This window comes from Zalophus californianus, chromosome 7 (genome assembly GCF_009762305.2).
Source record: "Zalophus californianus isolate mZalCal1 chromosome 7, mZalCal1.pri.v2, whole genome shotgun sequence".
NCBI lineage: Eukaryota > Metazoa > Chordata > Mammalia > Carnivora > Otariidae > Zalophus > Zalophus californianus.
In genome coordinates this window covers 144,390,491-144,405,682 of record NC_045601.1, presented here as the reverse complement: position 1 = coordinate 144,405,682, position 15,192 = coordinate 144,390,491, and the positions used below count along the sequence as shown (strand labels likewise).

Here is a 15,192-nt window from a genome sequence, read left to right as displayed (position 1 = left end):
CTCAACCTTGCCCTGCCCGGTGGTGCGCTTGTCTAGCTCACATTGTTTCTATTCAGTTCTTCGAGTCCCTCAGTATAACATCTGTGCTTGCTCCAAAGCAGAGTGTGCGTGAGTGCATGGGCATCTCCTCCACCACAATGTCTCCGCTTGCAGAGTTCCTAATTAGGCCTAGAGAAGATGTGGACCTGAGGAATTCCATGAAGAAAACACCAGATTGAATTGCAAGGTACACTTTAATAGAGTTTCAAACAAGCCAGTTTAAGTGTATATTGTTTTGGAATGTTTCCATATGTGATAAATGAAAATAAAGCAGGGAAATATTGTTTTACCTTTTGATATTTATTTCTAAATTAACTGTATTTTTTCAGATAATATGGTTTTTACCATACTTTTATTTTTGAACTATGTTTTTAAAATATTTTTTGAGACCTTATGGCCCCACAGTGTTTTGTACACCTTCTTAATAACACATATATTCTTTAATTTTAGGATGTAAGCATCTATACAGGTTTTAAATTATTAATTATATTGTTCTAAATGTTTTTACAGATTTCTGGTATTATTTACCTATCAGTAAGTGAAAAAGATACATTGAAATTTTATGCTGGTGGATATGTACATTTCTCCCTGTGGTTCTATCACTTTTATTTTATATATTTTAAGATTGTGTTAATAAGTATATACAGTTAAGAATTATTTTATTATACGATTTGGACATTTTATCACTATATAGAAACCCTCTCTGGTTGCAGTTACGCTTTCTTGTCTTGATTGTTTTGTCTTGTATTAACATCGGTTTTCCTACATTCTTAGTGTTTTTGTAAGTCAAGGTATCTTATTCCACAATCTTACTGTTAACCTGATCTGTCATTATATGTTGGGTTGGCCTCTAGAAGAGGGAAAATAGCAGTATTTAATATTTAGTTTCCTATAATACAATATTCATAGGCAGCAAAGAATAATAGTTTGCTCTGGAATTACTTTTCCTGAGTTTGATGCCTACTTCATTAATTGCTAGCTCTAAGACCTTGGAAAAGTGATTTACTTACTTATTGCTTTCTCAGCAATAAAACAATGGTAATAAAATTAAATTATTTAATATTTGTGAAGCATTATATAAATGTTTGATGTTTGAAAGAGTAAAATGTCTTCCAGACTGAAAGAGTGAAAATCAGCTCATACTGAAAAAGAAAAAAAAAGTATTTCCCAGGCTGAGAGAACATACACAGATAAAGCAGTGAACAGGCGGCACCCTTTCCTCCAAGGTCATGGAGCAGCTGAAAAACACTGTAAATGCCCCCTCTTGAAATGACTACTACTTTCATACCAATGATGTCCCCAAACCAGTTTTGATGTATCTGTCTGTTACTGGGAATACTCAGTTGCCAAATCACCTTGGACTCATGATTGCACACAATTCTTACTTAATGCTGGCTTCTGCTAATTACTAATCCGATCTCAGAAACGTTAACACTCCTGCTTCCCTGAGCCGCTACTAGGAGTCCTTCAGCAGAAACCCAAACATTACAATAGGTGCTTCATATCTTTCACTTATATGAGAGACCATTCCATGGTTCCCCTGGAATGTCCTCCGTCTATTCCTTGACTAACAAATCAGATTTATTTAGCCTACAGGTTTGTTTCGCGAGATCTGGTGGTTCCTGGATAAAGCTGCTTAGGCATGAACGTGTTGGTGTAGGATATACGGGTATACTTGGATTTGTATCCAACATCTCTTTGAGTTGTATTTTTCCCATATTTGTGCCTATCATTTCTTCTTCTTTGTCTTTTTTGACTAGATTTCTGCTTTTGCTGATTCCCCCTTTTATTTTACTGTTCTCCTCTACTCAGCAGTGCGGGATTCATTCTTTCAGTTCTTTGTGTGCATATTATGGAAAATTTCATCATACATGGTTGACTTTGCAAAGCCTGAAGTTAATCTACTTCATAACCTCCTCCAAGCACTAGAGCACTCTAACGCATTTTACATCTAATTGTTTCTGCCTCTTAAACTATTCCGAGCCAGTGTTTTAATTCCTACCTTTTCAATCAACAAAGCAGACATCATATGTCAGCATCATTATTCTCTTACACTGGCAATATTTGCTTATGTTTACGTATTTACCAATTTCTGTTTTTTCACTTACAGTTTAACTCTCCTAGATTTTTTTTTTTTTTGTAATTCTTCAAGTGTGAACTTGAAGATTCCTTGGTAAAGCTTTGATAGTGCGATCTTGCTGTTTTACTTCATCTCATATGATATGTATTTTATCCTCATTCTTGAAAGATGAATTTACTCTGTATAACCCTCTGGGTTGATGGCATTTTTTACCCAACCGTTTCGGAATACATCTTATCACTTCGGGCTTTTACATTTTGCTTTTGAGAAATCTATGTCAATTTGCACAAACTTTCCTCAGAAATCTTTTTTCTGGTTGCTTTAAAATCTTTTACTTTTTGTGTTATAAATTGCACTGCAATGCATCTGATGAGATCACCTTCTATTTAATCTGCTAAGACTGTGTTGTGCTTTCTGTGTCTGTGGGGATCTTGTCTTTCCTCACTTCTGGAAAATTACCATCTCCCATCCCCTTCCTTATTACAATGGCATTTAGCCAAAATTCCAAGCCACCTCAAGGCGGTAGTCATTTTTCTCTGGGTATCTCCATGTGTACGTGAGGTACACGTGATAATAAATGCCTGCTTGCTCTTCTCTTGTCGGCCTGTCTTTTATTACAGAGGCCCCAGCTTGGAACGCGGAGGGCAGGAGGAGAATCAGCCCCCCACCAAAACCGCGCGGGCACAGGAGGAGCGTGGGGAGTCCTGTCCTCCCCACACCCGCGCTGGTGACGTGCTCAGGAGACAGACTCTCCAGCCATCCTTTGTCACTTCCCCGTGCAAAAAGAAAACCTCGAGAAAAAAAGGTAAGTGACTTTGATGTGTCTGGGAGCTGGTCCCCATTCTGATTCACAGCCTTGGAACTTAGGGAAGGTGAGGGGGGGCCCGAAAGATGGGAAAGGCTGGATCCAGAAGCCTCGCTAGTTGTTCATTTTCCCACCGCACATCCCTCCTATTAAAATAATTAAGCCTAATTAAGACGGAGACCATTTCTGAACCCAACACTTGCTGTAATTGTGGAGGGACAGGGAAAGCTCTACTTCAGGGACTGAGATTCCGCCGGGGGTTCTCTCCTCCCTGACAGCCTGACGACTTTGAAAAGTGAAGTCTTGGTTCCAGGTTGTGTTAGTCAACAGCTCCTCAAATCCCAGAGGGTACAGATATGGCTTGGGGAGGGGAGGGTTCACCTGCCAGAAGGAGCAGCAAAGAGCCTGGCTGCACAGCAGGTAGCCCGGGAGCAGACCTGATGGATGCTTGTCTCCCCCCCTGTGCCAGAGAACCTTTCCCTCAGACGCGGGGACGGGGCCTCTGTCTTTGACTAAGGAAGGCCGTTCCTGGGAGGGTCTGGGAGCCTGAGCACCTGGCCTCCTGACCCTGCAAAGGTATGTCCCCGGGGCCAGAAAGATGATGGGGGCCAGTTCCAGCAAATGTGCCTCCGGACACGTGTGGGCCCGGTGCCGAGTTCAGGGTGTGGTCCCACGGGAGAGCTCTGGGGTGGGCTCCCACCGAGGGGGCCCACTTTCTTTATCCGGAAATCGAGACGGGCCAGAGCTGTTCCAGGTCCCGGGAGCAGCTGTTCCTTCAGCCTCCGTGGCCCCTGCACCAGGCCTGTGCAAGCATCACCCGCGGTGATGACCCTCGTAGCCCTCATTGGCTGCATTCCTGTGTTTGCATGTGAGCCAGCTCTGTCTTCCCCAGTGCGTGACAGATCCCCCAAGTGCATGGGTGTAATCGGAAGGTTTTGTCCTGCCTGCGTCCTTCAGCCTCCGGATCCTAGTGTTAATAAGAACACCATCCGTGTAAGTCACCTTCCCCCACCACGCGCCCGCTGGATGGGGCACCTATTAGCAGCCATTAGGATTAAAGTGACAGGGGCTGTTGGCAAATTCCTACTTTTGAACTGCCAGGTTTGAATACCCTGAGGCTGTCCACGGTCACTTTACCCCAGTCTTCCATAGCAGGAAGCACTCATCTCATTTTTTAGTGGAGAAAACAGGCTGAGAGCGATGCACTGACTTGGCTCAGCTGGTAGGTGTCAGATCCAGAATGGGCTTCACCCAGCTACGGAGTGTGAAGCATGTCTTTTACAGTTGTTTACCTGACCATTTCCAAACCATAATCTGGGAGAGTACCATCCCTCCCCCCTCTGCCATTGTTCCTATTATTCAGTCAGAAAGAAAGAGACGTGGTTTATTAGGTGATACAGAAGGTGGTCCCAATTCGGACTCAGAACTGTGAAATTTGGGGAAGATGGAAAGAAGGCTGGAAAAATGGGAAACATTTTATACAGAAAAGTATTGAATATCAGTCATTAAATTTTTACAACTTTGGTAGGATATGGGGATTGGGGTGAAGGCTTGTGGAAAGGCTTCCCAAGTATATAGAACTATGCAAAATCCTGGAAGTTAAATCAAACATTCTGGTTTATTTTGTTTGGGGGAAATTGTCAGCAGTTTTAAATGAATTTCTAGGTGAAAAATGAGATTGGTTAGGTTAATGATGAAAGAGTAAGTTTTTAGGCAGGCCTGAAGGGTTGACAGTGGGTTTGGACTGGTAACAATCGAATCAGTTCTGCTGTTAACCAGGTTGGGAAAACAGATGTAAAGCTGACTGCTAAATTACCTGAAAACATTGTTTCTCTGGGGTTATTCAGCAATGCTGAAAAGCCATTACAACCGTTTGTTTGAGTGATTTTCCTTTTCTTACCAAAGATGTCCCTCCCCATGTTGCTTCACTTCATTAGTATTAGGGATCCCTAATTCATAAACTGCCCTCAATTCCTGACAGCACCCAGTTCCTTCTTAATTGTCTTTTCCTAACACCCCACCCCCCCTCCCTGGGAAATAGTAACACATCCTGAAGCTATCCAGGCTTCCCATAGCGTCTCCTCAGATTCCTCAGTGGGGCTCAGACCTCCTATAATGACCCTTGCAGGCAGCATTCCAAGGTCCCCCCCACCCTGCCCAGGGTCAGATCTGAGTTTTGCAGCCCACAAACTGTTTCTGGAGGTCGTTGGCCGATTAGGCTTTAAAAGTTGGGGTCTTATCTCAAAAGGCTATGCAGTTTGATTTGATGTTGAGAACTAGGAAAACCCATTGAAAACTTATAAGCAATGAACTCACAGAATCATTCTGGGCTTTAAAAGACAAGTCTGGAGCTATTAAGGTGTATACATCAGAGATATAAAAATTGAAATAATCAGGAGACAAACCAGGAAATTGTTATACTAATCAAACTGAGGTATGTGATGGATGCTGAACATAAGAAGGAGCACAATGATGGATGAGACAGGCTAAACTGGTGAACGATGAAAGATGTGGAAGCGAGAGGAGTTATTAAGTCCCTGTTGTGGGGTGTAGGGAGTGGAGCGGTTAGGAAGAAGACCCAGATTTTCTGCAGTTGGCTGATGATAATATCATATGATGAAGTAGAAAACACAGGGTGACATTGGTTGGGGGACTTTTGGTTCAAGTCAGCCCATGCTGAGATTGAAAATATCTGGAATATATAAAATATTGAGCACATAGGTTGTCTTTGCTGGCATGGAGCCAGAAACCAAAATCTAGATTGCAAATTTAGGTTTTTGTATTCTTATTCCCAAGATTTCATTTGAAGCCACATTGAATGATCTGCAAAGAGTGCTCCCAGGGAAAGGAATAGAGAGTTCTTTGTACAAAAATCTGCTCCATTACTTATATCCTGACTGTCCTTTATACACTAGAAAAGCCCTTTGATATTATTCTTTGCAGATACATATCATCATTACTGTTGCTTTCTTCAGAAGGTGCTTGCTGGATTCAAATTTTTCTGCCCAAGAGGTAAGAAATGGTTTCAGACAATATCAAGGGACCAACGTTTCTCTTTCTCAGTGGACCTGGCATGGTGGGGAACGTCTTTATTTTTGTGAATTACATGTGCATTTTCTTTGGGGACACTAAAAAGAAATCTATACATCTAATTCTCATCCACTTGGCTTTTACAAATATCATAATACTTTTTTCCAAGGTAACACTAAAAACAATAGAAACGTCCGGTTTGAGACACTTCCCGGACGATACAGGCTGTAAAATGTTTGCGTACCTCGAGAGGCTGGCCCGGGGCCTCTCGATCTGCACCAGCAGCTTCCTCACTGTGGTCCAGGCCACCACCATCAGCCCCAGAGCCTCCGTGTGCGCCAGCTTCAAGCCAGCATCCACATGGCCTATCCTTCCCTTTTTCCTCTTCTTCTGGATACTCAATTCCTTGCTCAGCATGAACTTACTCTATTACATGAAAAACATCAACAGCCTAAACGGGTCACAAATTGGTGAAAGTGAAGGCCACTGTGTTTTTCTACCAGCAAGCCAGACAACGAGGTGGGTTTTTCTCATTCTCATGGCCCTGCGAGATTTCCTGTTTCTGGGTCTCATGGGCTGGGCCAGTGTCTCCATGGTATGCGTTCTCCATAAGCACCACAAGCATGCCGGCTACCTGCAGAAATCCAAGGTTCTCTACCACAACCCCCCTGAGATAAGAGCCGCTCACAGTGTTCTCCTGCTGATGCTTTGTTTTCTTTTCTCTTATTGGACAGATTGTATTATTTTGTTAAGCTTAAATTCCTCCTTAGAGAATAATTCTTTCATATTAATTGTTCGAGAGTTTCTAATTCTTGGTTATGCAATTCTCAGCCCATTCGTGCTGATTCACAGAGATAGACATGTGGTTGAATGTTTGGCACACTCAGTAAAACTAAAAAAATGTCTGTTCTGTCATTGATCATTTCAGTAAGGAAGCTTGAAACAACCATTAGTTTTACTATGCTGTGTTTAAAAATAAAACAGTTACAGGTAACATGAACATGTAACAGATATGTTAAAGATGGAATGAAACTTGTTCTCATAAAAGAAACTGGGCACCTTGGGCCCTGAGCTGACACAGGAGACCAGGAACAGGGACTCAGTCATTTTGTTTTGCATCCTGCCACCCTCCAGAAGTAGCTTAAATTCTCATGTTGGGAAGATGGCTCCTTCACTACCAAGACTCCAGGAGTAAGAAGTGAGGAAACAGTTTGGCCACGTTTATCAAAATTACGAGAGCATTTACCTTTTGACCCAGTAATTCCACTTCTAGGACCTGATCCTATAAATGTAATTGTTCATGTGAGAATTACAGTAGGAAAATATTATACGTTGCAGAGTTATTTTTTAAGAAACAAATATCCAGCCAAAGAGATTATTTTTCTAGTTATTTGAAAACATCCCTCCATCCATAAATATCCATCCTTACAAAGGGATTTTATAAAATTTTTGAAAAAATGAGCAAGTTCGAATATGTAGATAGGGTGTGACATCCATGGGAGATTTTAATCGATGAAAGAAAAGCAATTCCAGAGTAATGGTATCAAATGGAATAAAATATATTTAATTTGATGTTATGTACATGAAGAATCTCTGGTAGAATAAAAAATAAACTGTAAAAATATTTTCCTGTTTTGAGAAAAACCAGGTAAATGGAGGCATAGTAGGCAGAAGTTCATTTTATGTCTTTCTATATTTTCTGATTTGCTAAACATGTGAATGTATCTTTTTTTTTTTTTTAGATTTTTATTTGAGAGAAAGAGAGATAGCAAGAGAGAGATTGTGCAAGCAGGGGGAGAGGGAGAAGCAGGCTCTCCACTGAGCAGGGAGCCCGATGAGGGGCTCAATCCCAGGACCCTGAGACCATGACCTGAGCGGTAGGCAGCCGCTTAACCAACTGAGCCACCCAGGTGCGCCAGTGAATGTATCTTTTTACATAAATAAATAAGCTAAGTTTAAAAACGATTTGTGGGGTTTTTTTCTAGCCATCATTTCTGAGTGCTCTGGTACCCCTACAATGCAAACTGTCTATTATCAGAGAGCACAAAATAATCTGGCTTTACATTAATTTAAATGAAGAATTTAGTTCTTAATTTCTGAAATCAGAATTAATTATAGGGATGTGTGTACAGTGTATGGTTCAGGCAATAGTATGTCTGATGAAGTCATCTTGAAATATATCTGATTTTTTTATTACATATGTTTTTAGTAAAAAAATCTTAGAATTGATATAAATAGGCTTTCCCTCCATTTTTAAGAACCTCTTTACCATAGTTCAGGTTTGCTTATGTATGCTTGTGGGTATTTTATTCCTGTACTAAACACCGGTAATTACCTACTTCTTTTTGGCTTCGTTATACCATGTCCACACTTCAAAAACTTTAATAAGCCACTGACGTTATTATGTTATAGTGGAATTTTTTTAAAAGCTTGTTTTCCTCATAGTATTGTGGGTGCCTGAAGGCTCCAGAGCGGAGCATTTCTTAGGCTCGGCGTCTTCCCAGCTCTGTGTAGAGCAGAGGAAGCTGAGAGTCTTGACCAGCCCTCCAAGGACAAGCCTGTGAGTCTGGAGGGAGGACACCGAGGTCGCGGTGGGAAATGAGCTGGGCCCAGGCCGGGGAAGGGTCTGTGTTGCACGTGTTCCTCTCGCACACTCCTCTTGAGCTCCAGAGCATCCTGCCTCCATCCATTCCCTCCCCGCTCCCGCGAGTTTAAGGAAGACAACTTGGTCTTTCCTTGGAAACGGTCCCTTGCGACGTGCCCCAGCACCGCCCCCGGCCCTCGCCAACCCCCCTAACACTTTCAGGGATCGGTTTCGGATGTAAGCCCCAAACCAGCCTCTGAGACTGACGAGAGCAGGAGCACTCAGTACACCCAGTCATCGCCAGGCAATCCTCTGCCTTCAAGGAGTATTTACTGAAGACATGAGAGTAACTGGGTGAGTTCAAGTTTATGTCATCCCGGATGGGTAAGTAATGTCAGAGAGTATTCTCCAGTTCCTCCTTGGGACAAGCACTAAAGAACGTAGAGAGAAATGACAAGGATAAGAATCACTTCTACGAGGTTCAGGGCAGAAGGACGAACCCTGAGAGAAATTGGGAAAGGCATGTGGCAGTCGGGGGTGGGGGGGACTGCCATCTCCAGGTGTAAAAACACACGGCCTTATTGCATCACCAGAAAATGACAACCTGTACGTTATTTTCACTAAAAGGGTCACCACACAATGCAGTACCTTTGTTTGAGAGGGAAGTATTTTCCTTGTATTGGTCTTCCACAGGCCGCTCGCTTCTGGGAAGCCAAGTGTTTGGGCAAAGACTCCTACTTTCAGATTTTCTTTCCCATTAATGCACTTTCGTTTTCTCTTCATTATAAATAGCCCCAGACTCTAAATATATTCCCAGGCGGGCCTATGAGGTTTTCGGTGGTTTTGTACTAGGTTATGTGGAAGAGGTGCTGCCAAGTTTGTTTGCGGAAGATGGGATAGTTTCCCAAAGAGAGGAATGGGAGAAAGCAGGCCGAGGGCGCTGGGCCAGCCCCTAGAGGGCAGTACTGAAGCTCTCCGATGAGTAAGACTATTCTTATGGTAGTATTTCCAATTTTCAATGTGGTTTTAAATTGCTATCCCTAAATGTCTTCGCTTTTTTTAACGAAGGTTTCGGAAAAATATTTTTACTAAATTATCTTAAAAATAATAGCTTTTAGACAGAAGGCGATGTAATTGCAAGAACTACCTGAAATTGGAGGAGAGAAAATTTTCCAATCATGTTCCTAAATGGGTAGATCTCAAACATCTATCAATCCCAATCCTATATTCTATTGTTATATAACTACAAAATACGAAAAGAATTGTGAAACGAAATTTCCACTGTCCCAGACAATCTCGCTTACTCGGGTGTTAGTGGTAACACTGTAAAATGAAACAACAATTTGGAAACTGGTCAATCTGGTGGATGGCTAAAAAGATTCACAGATTCAGGCCTTTGACCAAGTAATTCTCCTAATTATGAATTGCTTAAAAACAAAAGCCCTTCAAGGAGTAGGCTAAATATCAAGAGAATAGATTTGGTTGGGTGATGTTGGGTGATACTGAGGAATAATCTGCAAAATCTGCTCTCAAAAACTAATGTCCCCAAAGCAGGAACACTCCCTTAAGGAAGGAAGGGGTGAACTGCAGAGGTCACGTAGTCAGTAAAGAGGAAGGTAACCTTCTCCAGTGAAACTCAGCACACTGAGCACATCTTTCTTTCTTTCTTTCTTTTTCATTTATTGATTGAAGTAATCTCTGCCCCAAAGTGGGTCTGGAAGCCCTGACTCCCAGACCAAGAGCCACATGCCCTTTCTATGCCCTTTCTTTCTCTCTTTCTCTCAGAATTGTCTTTCTTTTTAATTTATTGATTGACGTAATCTCTGCCCCAAAGTGGGTCTGGAAGCCCTGACTCCCAGACCAAGAGCCACATGCCCTATCCACTGAGCCAGCCAGCCCTGGCCCGGACAGACACCCGAAGGGCGCATACCCCCAACGGGAAAGGCCAGGAGCAGACTTCTGAAAATATTCATGAATCTCTCACACCAAAAGCACAGAACCGACGAAGGTGGGACTTGAACCCACGCGTGCAGAGCACAATGGATTAGCAGTCCATCGCCTTAACCACTCGGCCACTTCGTCTGCACACTCGGGCCTCTGGGGTACTTAATTCCAGAGCTTACCCTCGGGAACTCCCGGCTGCCCTGGGGGGGAGGCCAAGGAGGAGACGGCTCGGGGACGTCCGGGGCACATGGGGATGGCCGGCTCCCACACGAGTGGACCAAGCACTGGACTGGAAACCTCGCGATGGGGAGAAGGCAGGCTCCGCTCTCCCAGGACTCAGGACAGGGGTCGAGCGGCGACCGCAGCCCCCGGCCGGGGTGGGGGTCGGGGCTCCCTGGCGCGGGCGGCCGGGCCCCCGGGGGCGCATGCGCGCAGGCGGTGGGCGTGGCCCGGCGGCGTGGGAACCTGGGGGCGGTCGGCACCCGCGCGCCGGGGGCGCCCACCTGAGCCCGCCGCGGGCGGGGGCTGCCGCGGCCGGTGCCCCCGGAGCCGACCCCAGGGGCCCTGGCGAGTCCCGGCCGGGGATTCGTGGAAACCGAGACGGTCTGGGCGGTTAGACGGCCGGTCCGCGCGGGGCCGCGCCGCGTCTCTGCTCCGAGCCCTTAGCGCCGGGACGCTGCGGGGTGCGACTGCGCAAGAGAGGGCCCCTTCCGTCGGGGGCGCTCCTGCCGCTCCTCCGCCTCCGCGGAGCCGGGAGTCCAGTGTCCTGGTCGTTTCAGATGTAAAATTTCATGATTCAGCACTTCCACGGGACACCCAGGGTTCATCACAAGCGCCCTCCTAAACCCCCAACCCCCAAGTCCCCATCCCCCAGCCACCTCCCCTCTGGTGACCACCAGTGTGTTCTCTAGAGTTAAGAGTCTGTTTCTTGGTTTGTCTCCCCTCAACCCCATTGTTTGTTTGTTTTGTTTCTTAAGCTCCACATATGAGTGAAATCAGCTGGTATTTGTCTTTCTCTGACTGACTGATTTTGCTCAGCATTTTACTCTCCGGCTCCATCCAGGTGGTTGAAAATGGCAAGATTTCATTCTTTTTTATGGCTGAGGAGTATCCCATCGTATGTGTATATACACCGTCTCTTCCTTATCCGTTCACCAGTCGATGGGTACTTGGGCTCTTACCATGGTTTGGCTCTTGTAAATAATGCAGCTCTAGACATCAGGGTGCATGTACCCCTTCAAATCAATATTTTTGTATCCCTTGGGTAAATACCTACTAGTGCAACTGCTGGATCGCTCAAGACTAACCTTCAGAAAAGAGAACTGCCCTATGAACGTTAGTCTCGAGCACGTTTTCTAGAGGTGACAGAGAGAGAGAGAGAGAGAGAGAGAGGGCGTCCCAGACTGAGGAAGGGCCTGAGCAAAGGCGGGGAGGCTTGCAGTACCTAGAGGAATGGTGAGGAATCCCTGAGAGTTCACGCTCTTGAGTCACAGTGCCTCAGGTCCAGCATTTGCCTCCGGGACTATTCGCTGTTATTTTTAAAAAGTTTTTTAATTTAGGGTGCCTGGGTGGCTCAGTTGGTTAAGCGACTGCCTTCGGCTCAGGTCATGATCCTGGAGTCCCGGGATCGAGTCCCGCGTCGGGCTCCCTGCTCGGCGGGGAGTCGGCTTCTCCCTCTGACCCTCTTCCCTCTCGTACTCTCTATCTCTCATTCTCTCTCTCTCAAATAAATAAATAAAATCTTTAAAAAAAAAGTTTTTTAACTTAGAGATTGTTTCAAACAGAGACAAATTTGGAGGCTAAATTTATAGCACCACGGTTAACCTTGTGTATGTGGTGTGAAGAATGGATCTAATTTCAATTTTTTCCAAATAGCTATATAATTGATCCAAAAGCCTTTATTAAAATCTTTTTCTCGGAGTTTTGAAATACCACTTTTATCTTACACTAGACTTGCATACGTAGTTGTATCTATTTGTGAAATTTCTGTTCAGCTCACTGTCTGTCTGCCTACTCATGCACCAGTAACACACTGTTGATTATAGAGGACTCGTATATTTTAATGAGAGGTCCAGTTTCCCTTAAAGGTTTTCCCTTTGGCATCTTCCTAGATATTCCTGTATGTTTACTTTTCCATATTAACTTAATGATAAACTTTTCTAGCTCCGTGGGTATGCTCGCTGGACATTTTTCTTGGGACCACATTAAATTTGTAAATAGCTTAGGGACTCTTTCCTCCATCAGTCCATGCTGCCGTAATGATGCACATGAATGTCCTGGCAGATGCTCTCAAGAGCATTAACAGTGCCGAGAAGAGAGGCAAACACCACGTTCTCATTAGGACGATGCCCCAAGTCATCGTCTGGTTTCTCGCTGTGATGATGAAACGTGGCTACATGGCAAATTTGAAGTCACTGATGATCGCAGAGCTGAGAAAAGTGTTGTGAACCTCACGGGCAGGTTAAACAAAGTGTGGAGTGATCAGCTCTAGATTTGATGTACAACTCAAAGATCTAGAAAAACGGCAGAATAATCTGCTCCCGACCCACCAGTTTGGTTCCATTGTGCTGACAAGCTCAGCTGACATCATGGACCGTGAGGAAGCAAGATGAAAACACACAGGAGGGAAACTCCTGGGATGCTTTTTCTAGGGATGTAATACTTACATGCGAATAAAATGCCTCAGTGGACAGATGAAATAAACTAAAATAAATAACTTAGGGAGACCCGAGGTCTTGATGATGTTGTGCCATCCTAATCAAGAATGAGCGTTGCCTTTCCATTTGTTTAAGACTGTTCTATGCCTTTCAGGAGTGTTTTAAGTTTATTGCTAAGATTTTGTTGTTTTTGTTGTTTTTATAAGTGAGGTATCCTAATTAGGTAACCTAATCCTAAGTTAGATCTCCTAACCAGTAATTATTTGGGTATAAAAATGCTATATTTTAAAAATGTTTTAAAGATGTATTTATTTATTTGAGAGAGAGACAGCAAACAGGGGGAGGGACAGAGGGAGAGAAGCTTTCAAGCAGACCCGGCGCTGAGCTCAGAGCCTGACGAGGGGCTGGATGCCACCACCCATGAGATCATGACCTGAGCTGAAACCAAGAGTCACATGCTTAACCAACCGAGCGCCCCAGGTGCCCCTGAAATGCTGCTGTTTGTACTTGTTAATTTTATATTATCTTGCTGAATTGTCTTATGGTTTGGATTAGTTTTATCCTGGACTCTCTAGGGCAGCACTGCCTCATGGACATTTCCTTGACAGAAATATCTATGCTATGTCTCTGCTGCCCAATATGGTAGCCACCAGCTACCTGTGGCTATGAAACACTTGAAATGTATGACGAGGGAACTGAATTTGTACTCTTTTGATGAGTTAATTGAAATTTAAGTAGCCAAGTATGGCTAGTGGCTTCTCTTTCAGACAGTGCACCTTTAGAGCTTTCCCAGTGTACAATATGTCACCGTAAATATAGTTGTCTGTGCTCTTTTCCAGTTCTTACACCTGAAATTGCTGTCTTTAGTCTGTCAGGAAAATGTTTTATATGTAGTGAAAGTAACAGGCATCCTTGCCTCGTTTCTCCCATCAGTGGAAACGCTTTCAGGGTTTCCTCATTAAGATGTTGGCTTTAGGATTGGATTATATGAGTGTTTTATCATGATAAGGAATAATTAATTCTTTTATAGTTTCTCAAGGGTTTTTCGTAAAAATAGGTGAATTTTAGAACTCTGAATTTGGTGTGATAGTAATAGCTCTCCTAGTACTGAATCATCCTTCCATTTCTAGCATAGACCCTGCTTGTTCATGGTGGGCTAATACCGGATAACATTTTATTTTCTTAATATTGGCCAACATTTTACTTGGGGTTTTGCATTGGTTTTCAGAGCATGTAGGGCTGAAATTTTCTTTGAGTGGGTATGCTAACTTTATCAAGGTTTGGGCATTAATATTATACCCGTTCATTAAAAGAACTTGGAAGTTTTCTCTCATTTCCTATCAATTGAAACAAGCTACATAGTATGGGGACTGTTTGTACCCCAACAGTTTTGTGGAATGCCCTAGTGAAACCATCTGAGGTGTTTTGTTTTGTTTTGTTGGTTTGGTGTGGTATTTTCTTGATTACTTGTCCTCCTCTATGGAAGTTGGGATTGCCATCTTCAAAAGGCATTTTTTTTTTTTTTGAAGATTTCCCAGACTTCTGTATGTGAAACAGTGTTTGGAAAGAAATGTGTTTTTCAGAAACTGTTTGTTTTGCAGTGAGAGGCACCCCCAGAATATCTAGTGGATCATATTGCTCCTCTCTGTCTCCTCCTTCCAGTCTCTACTCTGAAACTAGAGGCTGTAGGTTGAAATCATGGCTGTGCTTTGTCCTTTGTGGCTTGTCCAGTTAGTAGGTTAGCCATAGGACAGAGTCCGGCTCTTGTGGAGGAAACTGACTTTTTTCAGAATATATGTTTCCCAGTGAGGACTCTCCCGTTTGGAAAGGACTATCACCGACTACTTACAAAAGGAAATTCGGAAAGTGACAAGATCCGAGTTATGAACTATTCCAATTTACAATGTATTCAATTGATTATCTAGGGTTTACAATGGGATCCCTCGGTTATAAAGACGTCTGAGCCAAACAATTTGTAGTCTCCAAGGCACTTGGCTATCAGTAATCAGTAAATACTTACCATCTGTTTCCTTTCTAGACAAGCAAGGTTATT

General features: G+C 43.6%; 1 protein-coding gene and 1 non-coding gene across 2 annotated transcripts; one reads left to right on the top strand and one right to left on the bottom strand.

Moving 5' to 3' along the window:
- Window positions 1–2,766: 2,766 nt before the first annotated feature.
- On the top strand, window positions 2,767–6,873 carry LOC113928023 (vomeronasal type-1 receptor 43-like). The gene is made up of 3 exons (XM_035728354.1): window positions 2,767–2,924; window positions 5,868–5,936; window positions 6,124–6,873. The coding sequence occupies exon 3, from the start codon at window positions 6,187–6,189 to the stop codon at window positions 6,871–6,873; it is 687 nt and encodes a 228-aa protein (XP_035584247.1). The 5' UTR covers window positions 2,767–2,924; window positions 5,868–5,936; window positions 6,124–6,186.
- A 3,665-nt stretch (window positions 6,874–10,538) lies between these two features.
- TRNAS-GCU lies at window positions 10,539–10,620 on the bottom strand. Its single transcript has one exon. It is a non-coding gene; the product is annotated as a tRNA-Ser (tRNA).
- Between the last annotated feature and the right edge of the window lie 4,572 nt (window positions 10,621–15,192).